Source organism: Drosophila hydei, unplaced genomic scaffold (assembly GCF_003285905.1).
Source record: "Drosophila hydei strain 15085-1641.00,03,60 unplaced genomic scaffold, DhydRS2 tig00000001-arrow-pilon, whole genome shotgun sequence".
Classification (NCBI taxonomy): Eukaryota; Metazoa; Arthropoda; class Insecta; order Diptera; family Drosophilidae; genus Drosophila; species Drosophila hydei.
Window position 1 is genome coordinate 2,599,891 of NW_022045643.1, and position 11,835 is coordinate 2,611,725.

The following is an 11,835-nucleotide window of genomic DNA, read 5'->3' on the forward strand; positions in this document are numbered from 1 at the left end:
AATCAACATTTCTACTATTCTAAATGTCAAGCAAAAATTTGAGCTTAAATGAGCAAGCTTGGGAGGCAGACACCTATTGATCAACAGATAGATTGAACTACAGATAAATTAATCGTTTCATAAAATAAGATACAGATAGATGCAATTAAAAATAAATTGATCTTCATATGTACAGAAAGATTGATCTATAAGTAGACTGGGCTACAGACAAATATATCAACAGATTGATAAATATACAAATAGATTGAGATACAGATAACTGTATCAATAGATTTATTACTCTACAAATAGGTTAAGCTATAGATAAATGTATCTACAAATATATGAATCTAAAGATACAGTTAAATGTATCTACAGATAGATTGACTAATAGATTAAGCTACAGATAAATATGTCAACATATAAATGTATCTACAAATAGATAGAACAACAGATAGATTGATCTGCTTATGAATAGATCTACAGTTAGATCTATTATAGCAACCACTGATTTATTCAAGCATTAATTATTAAATATGTGCGATTTTTAGACAACTATTATGCAGTTGTTGGCGCCAAAAACCTTTCTAATTGTGTATTTTGGTTTGCTTTTATGTCGCTTGTGTAATGTGAGCTTAATGCAAATACGTATGCGAAATGGTAACATGTATGTGCAACATATATGCTGCATAAAAGCAGCTGCCAAAAAAAAGAAAAAAGAAAATAGAAAATAGTTTATGGTAAAGAGGCTTTGCTGTCATGGCAAGTCGAACACATGTCTGTTCGTCTGCTCGTCTGTCTGTCCGCCTGTCTGTTATGGAAAACTACTATTTGGGTCACTCGCCAAACATAACAGACATATCATAGTTATATACACACATAAAGCAAACTCATATCGAATCAATTCATTTTAGATTTTATGATTTTCTAATTAATTTCAGCTATCAAAAAAATGCATTAAATATTTAACAAAAACGAGCAACAACCACAAATCAAACATTTCAATGCAATTACAAATAAATTGTTAATAAATTAACATATTCAATTATGTAAAATCCAAACACAATCTAAGGCCACAAATGCAAATGTAACAAAACACCAAAACCAATCTGAACAACAGCTAAAAACTGAAAAAGCTAAAAACTAAAAACTGAAAAGGGAAAGCGAAAGACGAAAAACTGAAAACAATAACAATAACAATAACAATTGCATTAAGTGGCGCAGCAAGGGCGAAGTGGTGCAAAAAACAACGAGCTCAAATGCAGTTTGTGAAATGTGTTTTAGTTAAGGCAAATTCCACGCAGGAATTCACGAATACAAAATGCGTTTAAGTGCAACAACGGCAGCAGCAACAACAACACGCATTAAACCCGAAACGAACCCAAAACAAACGCTTGAAGCCACAACAGCGACAACTACTGCAGCTACAGCACGCCAAACTGAATGTTTCATTTGCAATTTAATACAATTATTTATACTAATAACAACCATCGTTTGCACCGCTAGTGCCATGGGCAGTGGTTTGCTTCAGGTCCAGGCCCAGGTCCAACCCACTCGCCAGCGCTCGGAGGAACTGCCCACAGATTACGATTCCTCGATGCTGGCTGCGGCTGCTGTCAGTGCGGAGGCAGCAATTGTTGCTGCTGCTGCTGCGGCTGCTGCAACAATGACAACAGCCGGACTTCAATTAAGCACACACACACCCACACACACCCTGCAGCTGGCAACCACGTTACGTGCTGGCTACGGTAAGCAACTACATACCAACTACATTTTTGTAACTGTCCATAGACTGTCAGCTGCTAATTGCACAACCCAGCTGCCACTTTACCTGTGTAATATATTTATGAGCAGGAAGCTCTAGGGTTATCTATGCTTCAACAACTGAGAGTATCAATGGCATTTTTCATCGGAATTTTTCCAATTTCCAATGCTTTAACTCCCTTTTTGAATGTCACTCTACATTGCTAGGAAAAGGTTAGCTTCCAAGGTCAGGGCTATTAGTGACCTTTTCAGTTTGCCAATTCCATTCAGCATCTATAGATTGTCAGCTGCTAATTAGATTTCAGCTCATGAGCAGGCAACACTTAGGCATATATTTAAGTTGGGCTGAAATGATGTGAGGTCAGCATATATCATTAGATATTTCATAGAACAACGCTTCAAGGGCAACTCCTGAAATCAGCCAAACTATATTCAACTTAGGGCAGCTGCAGTAAACAGCACAGAGACCTTAATATATAAAACGTTAAGAGATAAGCACTCTAAAAGAGAAAACAACTATAAACTTCTAAAGCAATAGATGAAGAGGACTTTTGAAAAGTCTTCAGCTAATCGACGTTTGTCAATCTTTCATTTAAATGCACAGCCACAGACAGACTCTGTGGTAGTCAATGCCAGTTGCAGAGCTTTGCACAAAGTCGAACAATATAATAAAAGATTAAATGCTCAAAAATAAATATATAGGAATTAATTTTAGAAAAAGTAAGAAAGCTCAAGTCGCAGCTGTCCTGGTATCCAAAATATAAGAAAAATCAAAATTGTATAAAATATTTATAAAACTAAATACAAACTTTGGAGACTCTCGCTTTTCAGCCGTATTAGATATAATTTAATAACTTAATTTCAAAATTGTTTTCAATCAATAACACTAAAAGGGAAATAACTATAGATATTTTTAAAAAAAACTTGTACCCACAAAAGAAAACTCAAGTCAAGAGTCTGAGATGACTGCTTCATACTTACCGACAAACGTTAGACATACAGACGGACAGCGCTAAATGGATTCAGCTCGTTGTCCTGAACATGAATATATATAGTTTATAGCGTCTGCCAAGCCTCTCAGGGGTTCAGGGCACACAAATCGCAAGTAGAATTCAGCTTTAAGGTATGACATATAGCAAGGCAGCTGCTTCATAGTAAAACTACAAACTGAAATGTGTTGTCATACGTAAACTATCCTCTGCTAATTGAAGAAACCACCACGACTCAACTCTTGGCTAACTATGCTGCAGCTAAGGCAACTTGAAACTGTTGGCAATCGAAATCCAAACTTTTGGCAAGACTTTGCTTTGCTTAGTTTACATCAAAAATGAAGCCGGCCATATACAACGCTTAGCGAATAGCATACTTTTAAGAGCTCCAATTTGTCTCGCCGTTAAAACAAAAGCACCTGCTTTAAGCGGCAGTTAGCAATTGTTACCATATATTATAAGGTAGCAGCATGTTCTGTTATGTTTTCCCCAGCTATTATGTGTTAAACACGCATCATAAATAATAGAGCGAGAGAAAGAGAGATAGAGAGAGAGAGAGAGAAGAACGAACTAAAGCAAGATCATTGACGTGTAGCCTGTTATTTATAGACTCATTAATCTCTAAAGTAATTTTTTGAAAAGCTTACGAAATGCTCGAAATCGTTGGCAGCTTTAACCTAACACGAACACAGTTGACCCCCGCGTCGGAAAAGCGGAGAAAAATAAAAGAAAAGAACAAAACGTTCCCGCCAATGCTGAAACTTTATTACAACATATTAATCAAGTCGCAGTTAGATGAAGAAACAAAGATATGAGTGGGCGTGACGAAAACTAAATACCCTCAATAGAAGCAAATTGCAAATTGCTGAGAGTTATAGAGCTTTCCTTGAAAGTTCTGAAAGAAAGAGAAAGGAAGTTGAAAAGGAGACGAGCTATAATTACGAAAAACCTTAGCTCTCATTTTAAAAATGTTCATTGAATAAAATACTCTTTAGAACTGATTAAATCGTTCTTTATGAAGAGAGCTATCAGACTACACTTTGATCAATCAATCAAACTATATGCCTAATGCGAGCTCAAATGTTATATAGATCATATAAAGATCATATGTTACGAGATCTATAGATATGGTTCCAAGATGGACTAGACTAAAATAGAAACGAAGGAAGACTAATGTATAAATGGAACTAGAAATAGGTAGAATAGGAATAGGAATATGAATAGAATAAAATAGACTATGAGAGATTAAAAGAAGAACAGCATAGAATCTGTATATGGAAAGATTTTTTCTACAGATACATATATGCTAGATATAGATAAATAGTTAGAATTTCTGTCATGATTCCTTTAGAAAACTTTACAAATATTCCATATAGACAATACAAATACATTCGACTTAACAGATCCATAGAAGTATATAGATACATTATTGAATCTCAGCTAACCTTCCCCACTCAATACACTCAACATGAAATATGGCTTAAAGCTGTCACAACAGAGCGTGTAATTTGTTCATCTAACTAGTTGGCCAAATGTCCTTAAACTCAATTTTGCTTGTCTTTCATTATGCGACATAGATTCCAATGAAATCGATAATTCCTATGCCGCTGCGGGAGCAGCTGCTGTCGAGGCTGGTATTGGCTTTGATGCCGATGCTGATGACGTTGAAAAGTCGGCCGAGGATTACGTCATGGCCATGGAACAGGGACAGGGGCAGGGCCAGGGGCAGGAGTCGCAGACAGAGCCGACGAATGAGAAAAATGCGGGAGCAGAGCCAGCAACGGCAGCCACGCCGGCCGCAGCATCCATTGGCAGACAACTAATGAATGCAAAAACACAAGATTTATTGTCCTTATCGCAGCTTAGTTCGCACCAAACATCAACGGCCAGAGCCCCAACTGCCGTTACTGTGCAGCGCGAAAAGAACGCATCAAGTCTGAAGAACGCCATCAGCATCGGTGGCGCCACAACTGGTGGTGCCACGTTTCAACAAATTGGCTCACAGCGCGTCAATGGAAATGCCCCAGCAACAGCAGCACCAACAACAGCAGCTAACACCGACAGCCAACAGGTCGCTGCCAATGGGTCCTTGATAGCGCCAACCCTAGCCACAGCATCCGCAGCGAACAAGACCCATGTACGCACCTCAGCCAAGAAGGTGGAGAGCAAATACATACTGCCCAAGCCGCAGAAAACCGATGCACCAATGCTCAACTATATCTTCGATACCTTCTCTGCCGCCAACAAACATCATCATCACGATCAGAGGTGGGTTTCCGAATGTTCCTAAAGTTTTTTAAGTCTGGAAACTTTTTTAAAATATTTTAAGAGCTCGTTGATGTTTTTTATTATCATTTATTTTTTTCTAGTCTTTACTTTGGCTTTTTGTTTTTTGTTTAGGAACTTATTGAAGTCTTACATGAAACCCTAACAACAGAGACTTTATTAAGGGTTTTGTATCGTGTCAAGCTTTAATAATTCTTCTGAAGTAAACGAAATTCATTTTAAATTCTCATTCTGCATTATGAAATACATATTTCAGATATTCGACTCTAAATCAAATCCAATTAAAAAACTTTCTTTATTTCCTTCAGTTTCTTTGAAATAGATAGCATATAATTTAGGCAATTCATTTGTATCATTTAGGAACATCGTATACTTCACTCATTGTTGAGCCCTATTAAAAGCCTTTTCTATTATAGGAATACAGTTTTTATAGGCTACTATAATTACACAGCAAATCTATAATTTTCATAATAGTTTGTAAATAGACTTTATGCAATTCAACCATATACTTGTGGCGAGCCCTCTCTAAAAAGTGAACGGTAAACCAAGCCCACCACCCCCGAACAGTTTACTGAATGAAGGTCGTTTGCTGTGTAAAACATTTTGAAAACTTAAGTTTTTAAGACTTTTGCTACAAGCAATAAACATTAAGTATAAGGAGCATGTGTGTGTAGGCTTACTTACACACACCTGCTGACCAATAAAAATGCATACTATATATACATATATATATACGAATACATGTTTGCCTTTTACTTACATCTCACATGCTCGCTTTCCTTACAGATATGGGCCCCATTTTGAGGACGTGCAGCGCGTTGGACAACCAACAAATATGACTGTTCAGGCGGGTAGCAGCATTCATTTAAATTGCAGAATTTCATTGCTGCAAGATAAGACTGTAAGCATAGCTACTTACTATAAACTCGTCTGGCTTTATGAAACAGGCTTAAGGCTCTGAGATATGTCAAATCGAGGAGTGCTGCTCAGAAATTTATGACGACATACGAAAATGTATTAAAAAACTTGCAGCTACTGAAGCTTAAATAGTTGTAGGAGCTATTGCTTGGTTACGTGAAAATCGCATAGAAAGGCAGTAGATATAAATTATGAAATGGGTGAGGGAAACAGACGGGAAAAAGAACGAATATACTGAGGAGATGGCGCCTTATGGCGCAGAACGGTGAGACAGAAAGAAAGAGAAAGAGAAGGGGGGAGTGGGAGTTGGAGAGGGAGAAACGGGAAGAGGGTTATAGTAAGAGAGAGACAGCGAGAAAAGGTGAAGGAATTTAGAAAGAGAAAGGAAGATAGATTGAAAGATATGCAGAGAGAGAGACAGATATAGAAAGAACAAAGGAGTTTAGTTTCTACACGATTTTCATAATTTAATCCATATTATGCCCTTCTATGCGATACTCATAAATGCAAGACAGCTGTAGTAATTAGACAAAAAAACCGTAGTATAAATTCCATTATTAGTAAAAACCAACCGACCGCTACATTGTTAATGCTATTCACAGGTCTCCTGGGTGCGTCGCAGTGCGCAAAATGAGGAGAATGCTTTGGACTTATTAACTGTGGGTCTGCACGCCTACACCGGGGATAAGCGCTACAAAATGGAGTTTCAATATCCCAACAATTGGCGACTGAAAATCATAAATGTTAAAAAAGACGATGAGGCGACCTATGAATGTCAGATCTCAACGCATCCGCCCCGCGTTATCCAAATTAATTTGCATGTGAATGGTAAGTGATACGAAGAAGTGAAATTATGCTTCACTCAAGTCTATTTACTTGCTTCACAGCTCCAAAGGTGATGATTGTGGATGAGTACGGCGATCCGCTGCAGGAGAAATACTATGAAATCGATTCCACGTTGCAGCTGTCCTGTGTGGTGCGGAATGTGGCTATGACCAGCGCCGTTGTTTATTGGAAGCATAGCGAAAATGTGCTCAACTATGATGTAACGCGAGGCGGCGTTAGGTAGGTTCAATATATCCGAAGTTGCACTCATATGAACAATTCATTTATTCCTAGTGTTAAAACCGAACTGATGGAAGATGGTGCGAATTCCACTTTATCCATTGCTAAGATTCATAAAGCTGATTCCGGGAATTATACCTGTTCCATAAGCGAATATCAAAATTTCACGATAGTAGTGCATATACTAAATGGTAAGCATTGATATCTATAAAACTATGCAAAATATTTGATATACTTTCACTGCATTTAGGCGAAAGTTTCGCTGAGCTGCATCATGGTGGTGCAGCTGGTGGCCATGCCAACTGGCAATATATAATTGGACTGTATTTCCTACTGCTGCTGCGATGGATCGCCAGCACAACAGTTTTTACATCCAGGTAAAGTTAACAAAGACGCCTAACTAGACATATATACACACATATATATATATATAAATAAATGAATAAATATGATATAGGCATAAATTGTTCTCCTGGTAGTCTTCTTGTGTACATTTTTGTTAATTAATTGTAAAGATTTTGGATAGACAGACACATAGCGAGAAGTTATTAGAAATAACTAAAAACTAAGTTTAAATTAAAACGAAATAAGTTCAAATAAATAAACTGAATTGTTGTTATAAGCAAGTATACTATAAGTGAATGCCTATTAAAATGATATAATGTATTCATTTATTCTTTTGCTATTCGTTCGATTTGTACATGTAAAAGCACACATAAACTTAATGTTACTATGTAAGTCACGATTTGCGTGTGGCGCAAATGATGCCAACGAATTTCGAAATCGCATATGAAAAAATACAAGCAAAAAACATAAACAGAAATAAATAAATACAGGAATGTAAGATAACATGATTAATGCAAAAGGAATGTGGTCTGTTCAACTATAAATAAAGTACGTGCATATTGTCCTGATACCCATACACACATAGTACTATTCAAAGGATACCACAGCATAAACGTGTGTAATTTAATGCTTACAATATCTAGAACATAAGCCGATATATGATTAATAAATATAAAATTACACAATGATAAAAAACGAAACAAGTTTCTTATTTTAAATTCAAATGCGGTAAGTTTTTGAATTTAATTTTAAAATCTCATCCATTTTAAGGAATTGCTTTACAACTTTAACGTAACACTTTCAGTGCTAATAGCATTATAGATAAATGTATTATCGATTGGTTTATATTGTTTGGTAATTATCTTGATCACCTCCTGCGCAGCACAGCCTCCTGCAAGCACAAAAAGGTAATTAATAAATTGAATATATTAAATGCATCACAGATTTACCAATAAAAGCGGACACAGCATGCAACTCGGCGCCGCCGTAGCGGCATATCTCGTGCAAAACATCATCGCTGATGGTCACATGTAAGCCCAAGTCGTTAAGCATTTTGCTGGTGATGCTCTTAAGACGCACGATGTCCTGTTCCACAGAGCACTCACCAGGTATGCTGCCGCATTCGCTTAGGAAACGCTCATATGCACGTAGAGCGAAATTAAAAGCTGTTAAGGTGCCCTGTAGCTCATTATCTTCCACTGCAAAGTAATACAATACAATAGGAAAGGAATCATTGTTTTTACTATATAATCACCTACCCAACGGTAGCAGTCGACAGTTTTTCTCATACTCATCGGCAATGCGTGTGCCGCGCAGCACAGACAATCCGGCTGCCTCACGACATAGCAAACGCACAGTGCGATCATCTATGCTATCCGCTGGCAGAGACAACTGCTTCAGATAATCTTGGCATTTGTGATACACCTGATCGGCATCATGCAGCGACTGTTGGTGATAGATTTGCTGCAGTGCTATATACGAGTCTGTGTTGGCTGTCATATCGGGCAGTACGCCTGGTAGCGGTAGATAACCCTTATTTTCTTCTACTACAAAATGCTTAAGTGCCTTGGCCATGATCCAAAAGACATCGTTCTGTTACGATAAAAAAACAATTGTTATTTGCTGTACGCCATGCAGATTAGGTGACTTACTTTTTTTTGTAAATTCAAACAGGCATCGTCCTCGAATATGGCCTTGAGGGCGCTTGGCACCATTCCAGCGCCAAATGCAGTGTTAACTGCCTTAATAGCCTCCTCATAGTTCTCCTCATCCTTCTGCATTTCTTTTCTGATTGTCTCGCGCAGTTGACTCTTTTCCTTGTAGTTGCCAGGCGCTAACCGACCAGCTCCATGGTCTTTCTGCCAAATTTTCAGGTATTTGTAGAGCACTAGAAGCCAGGGTACCTTACTCGTAATCTCTGTTGATTCCAAATGATCACGTAATGCTTGAAATGGCTGCTCCAGACGCAAATCAAACTGACGATTATCGGGATGAGCTTCTATAACGCAGTGCTCCTTAATTTGCAGGCGTATAGAGCCCAGCATGCCAAGTGAGCGACAGTAGACAAGTGGTACATTAGACTCCCATAATCGGTTTGCCAGCTGAAGGAGTGACTGTTCGTTCAGATTCGACGCAATCACCAAATCAAAACTGTCAAAGAAATTTGGACGGTTTGCCAAGATATAGTCAACACTCTCGTCAACATAATCGCCAATGACATCCGGATTGAGCTCCTGCAACAGCTGTTTGCAAGCAAGTGCCTTCGATTTACCCAGGTAGCTATTATCTAGAAAAAAGCTATTCTCCAGCTTTTAAATACTACGAATAATTACAATTTATCGTTGCCTTACTTGTTGCCCAAGTCCTCTTCCTTAACTGTGCTGCCGTCAGCGACAGTGAAGCCTCCAATGCCCGGCAACACGAGCCCCTTTGCTGTCTCACAACCAACGGCCGTCACGTTGACCACGCATATTGTGGCCGCCTCTAGTAATGTCTGCCCGTGATCGCCCCACAACCTGTTGGTGGCATGTTACAGTAATCACTTAGTTTTGCACTTTAACATATTTACCTGATTTGTCTATCATATTTTTTGCTTTTATCTGACAATTCAGGTGACTTTGGAGGTGCAGGCGAAGACATTTTTCAAGCCGGTAGCTAAAAAATCTTTACAAGTGTTGCTAAACGTGAATCAGTCGTGACTATCGATAAAAATAAATGACTTAGGAAAACGCACTAGCTACATTTTTAAAAACATTTATTTAATCATACGTAGCACATTTCACATCATTTACATGGGTTTTGTTTTCACTTTAAAATTTATTACGTTCCAATTTAATCTTAATTACCTACATACAAGAAATCAGTCTTTACAAACAAATTGTATTAACTTATAGTTGTGTTTTTTACGCGTATCGGCAAAAATAATACCATGTTGTGAGCAAAACAATAAATGTTTCAGGGACGTAATTATTAATTTAATTTCCTATTGTAGAAATCCTGCTACATGTTATAATTTCTCTATAGCTTACTCAAGTCGAAAAAATTAATTGTATAATACCGCATCTCTAGTTGATTTTATGGACAATAACAGCTGCTCGTTTTACAACACTTGCTCCGATAGGGCACATATGTTTTACAATTACGCTTTGGTACATCATTCGCGCTGTAATTTCACAACGACTTGCTATTGTTTGCTGGCTACATTTTTTAGATAGTAAAAAGAAGCAGCATTTAACTAAATACAAATTAATATTATCACCGAGAGAATGCCAGCAAGGAGAAGCACTGCAAAAGCGGCGACCAGCAATGGCAGCGCGACAAGTCCACAGATGGAAGATCACGCGTACAAGATGAAAAGAAAGAAGAATAACGAGGTAAATGTAAATAAAATGTACAATAATGTTGCTAGCCTAGATGTGCGACCCCCAAAATAGCATCTCACAAATTGTTACACTCTGTTTAATATCTGCGATTCTATATTCTAGGCAGTGCAGCGCACGCGTGAAAAAACAAAGAAAACTGCCGAGGAACGCAAAGGGCGAATTGATAAATTAAAAAATGAGAATTTAAAGCTGGAAGAAAGAATTGAATCCGAAAAGAAACACATCCATTTTCTAAGGGTTATGATCATACAAGGCAAAAAGAACAAAGAGCAGGATCAGCTAATCGATAAAATTTTAAAATCCTCAGACGAAGACGATGACGATTTGACAGCAACACTCAACCAAAATGACTAATGAAGAATTAATCCTTATTTACTTAATATTATTTACATATTTTTAAGCAATTCCCCTCACTAACCGTCATAGACGTCGAGCTTTTCCATATGCAGTGAGAACACTTCATCCATTTTTCGTCGTTCAATGTAATAAACCAACGTGAAATGTAAAGCAAAGTTATTTTACTTTTATTGTTACTTCCGCCAATATCCCGTTACAGAAGGCTGTTCAGTCTTTGGCTCTTTGTTGTTGTTTCTGTTTTGGTCACTTCCGCCTTCCCTCTGCTGGGCATTGATTTATTGCACTTTTTATGTATGTGTGTAAGTGTTGGTATACGTTAGATTGAATGTGCACGTATTTACGAAATGGCCAAGCGCGTGTTTTATATATATTATTTTTATATTTCGAATTTAATAAATTTAAACTGGAACTGTAACATTTAATTACCATCCCCCGGCTAGATTTGACAGCAATTAATACATGGTTGTTGCTACGAGGAACGTCACATGCTAAACTCGCAATGCCAAATACATATCCAGCTCTGGATTTCAATTAAATAATGAGTTTAATTGACGATGACTGTACGACTAGAACAAATTCTGTGCTTTTGTAATCGCGCGGCTGGCCATGTCATATACTTTTTTGCTTATTATTCCATTTATATTTCACGTAACTTGTTTTTGTTGGTTTGTTGTTGCTCCATGGCCTGTTTACAGATTCGGATGGCAGACAGCTGTTACTTAACAGTTGACTTAACAGAAGTCATACAT

The 11,835-nt window shown here is 37.6% G+C and overlaps 4 protein-coding genes across 4 annotated transcripts; 2 read left to right on the forward strand and 2 right to left on the reverse strand.

Annotated features, from left to right (window-relative positions):
• Positions 1–1,645: 1,645 nt before the first annotated feature.
• Positions 1,646–7,402, forward strand: LOC111604757. Its single transcript, XM_023322947.1, has 7 exons — positions 1,646–1,727; positions 4,310–5,000; positions 5,805–5,919; positions 6,539–6,764; positions 6,824–7,001; positions 7,056–7,192; positions 7,252–7,402. The coding sequence occupies exons 1-7, from the start codon at positions 1,646–1,648 to the stop codon at positions 7,380–7,382; spliced, it is 1,560 nt and encodes a 519-aa protein (XP_023178715.1). The 3' UTR covers positions 7,383–7,402.
• A 658-nt stretch (positions 7,403–8,060) lies between these two features.
• On the reverse strand, positions 8,061–10,035 carry LOC111604770 (nedd8-activating enzyme E1 regulatory subunit). Its single transcript, XM_023322969.2, has 6 exons — positions 9,916–10,035; positions 9,698–9,862; positions 8,999–9,644; positions 8,606–8,939; positions 8,297–8,545; positions 8,061–8,238 (listed from the first exon to the last, which is right to left on the reverse strand). The coding sequence occupies exons 1-6, from the start codon at positions 9,984–9,986 to the stop codon at positions 8,126–8,128; spliced, it is 1,578 nt and encodes a 525-aa protein (XP_023178737.2). The 5' UTR covers positions 9,987–10,035; the 3' UTR covers positions 8,061–8,125.
• Positions 10,036–10,498: 463 nt separating this feature from the next.
• LOC111604769 lies at positions 10,499–11,219 on the reverse strand. Its single transcript, XM_023322968.2, has 2 exons — positions 11,148–11,219; positions 10,499–10,631 (listed from the first exon to the last, which is right to left on the reverse strand). The coding sequence occupies exons 1-2, from the start codon at positions 11,194–11,196 to the stop codon at positions 10,582–10,584; spliced, it is 99 nt and encodes a 32-aa protein (XP_023178736.1). The 5' UTR covers positions 11,197–11,219; the 3' UTR covers positions 10,499–10,581.
• Positions 10,602–11,154, forward strand: LOC111604768 (CCAAT/enhancer-binding protein gamma). The gene is made up of 2 exons (XM_023322966.2): positions 10,602–10,720; positions 10,832–11,154. The coding sequence occupies exons 1-2, from the start codon at positions 10,613–10,615 to the stop codon at positions 11,081–11,083; spliced, it is 360 nt and encodes a 119-aa protein (XP_023178734.1). The 5' UTR covers positions 10,602–10,612; the 3' UTR covers positions 11,084–11,154.
• Positions 11,220–11,835: the final 616 nt, after the last annotated feature.

Bases quoted from the DNA above. Each gene is read 5' to 3' on its own strand.
- LOC111604757 (XM_023322947.1), top strand. From the start codon at position 1,646: ATGACAACAGCCGGACTTCAATTAAGCACACACACACCCACACACACC. The intron at 6,765-6,823 runs GTAAGTGATACG...CTTGCTTCACAG, and splicing joins AATTAATTTGCATGTGAATG to CTCCAAAGGTGATGATTGTG. The intron at 7,193-7,251 runs GTAAGCATTGAT...CACTGCATTTAG, and splicing joins AGTAGTGCATATACTAAATG to GCGAAAGTTTCGCTGAGCTG.
- LOC111604768 (XM_023322966.2), top strand. From the start codon at position 10,613: ATGCCAGCAAGGAGAAGCACTGCAAAAGCGGCGACCAGCAATGGCAGC. The intron at 10,721-10,831 runs GTAAATGTAAAT...TCTATATTCTAG, and splicing joins AAAGAAAGAAGAATAACGAG to GCAGTGCAGCGCACGCGTGA.
- LOC111604769 (XM_023322968.2), bottom strand. From the start codon at position 11,196: ATGGATGAAGTGTTCTCACTGCATATGGAAAAGCTCGACGTCTATGAC. The intron at 10,632-11,147 runs GTTAGTGAGGGG...CCGCTTTTGCAG, and splicing joins AAAGCTCGACGTCTATGACG to TGCTTCTCCTTGCTGGCATT.
- LOC111604770 (XM_023322969.2), bottom strand. From the start codon at position 9,986: ATGTCTTCGCCTGCACCTCCAAAGTCACCTGAATTGTCAGATAAAAGC. The intron at 9,863-9,915 runs GTAAATATGTTA...TGCCACCAACAG, and splicing joins AAATATGATAGACAAATCAG to GTTGTGGGGCGATCACGGGC. The intron at 8,239-8,296 runs GTAAATCTGTGA...TTGTGCTTGCAG, and splicing joins TGCTGTGTCCGCTTTTATTG to GAGGCTGTGCTGCGCAGGAG.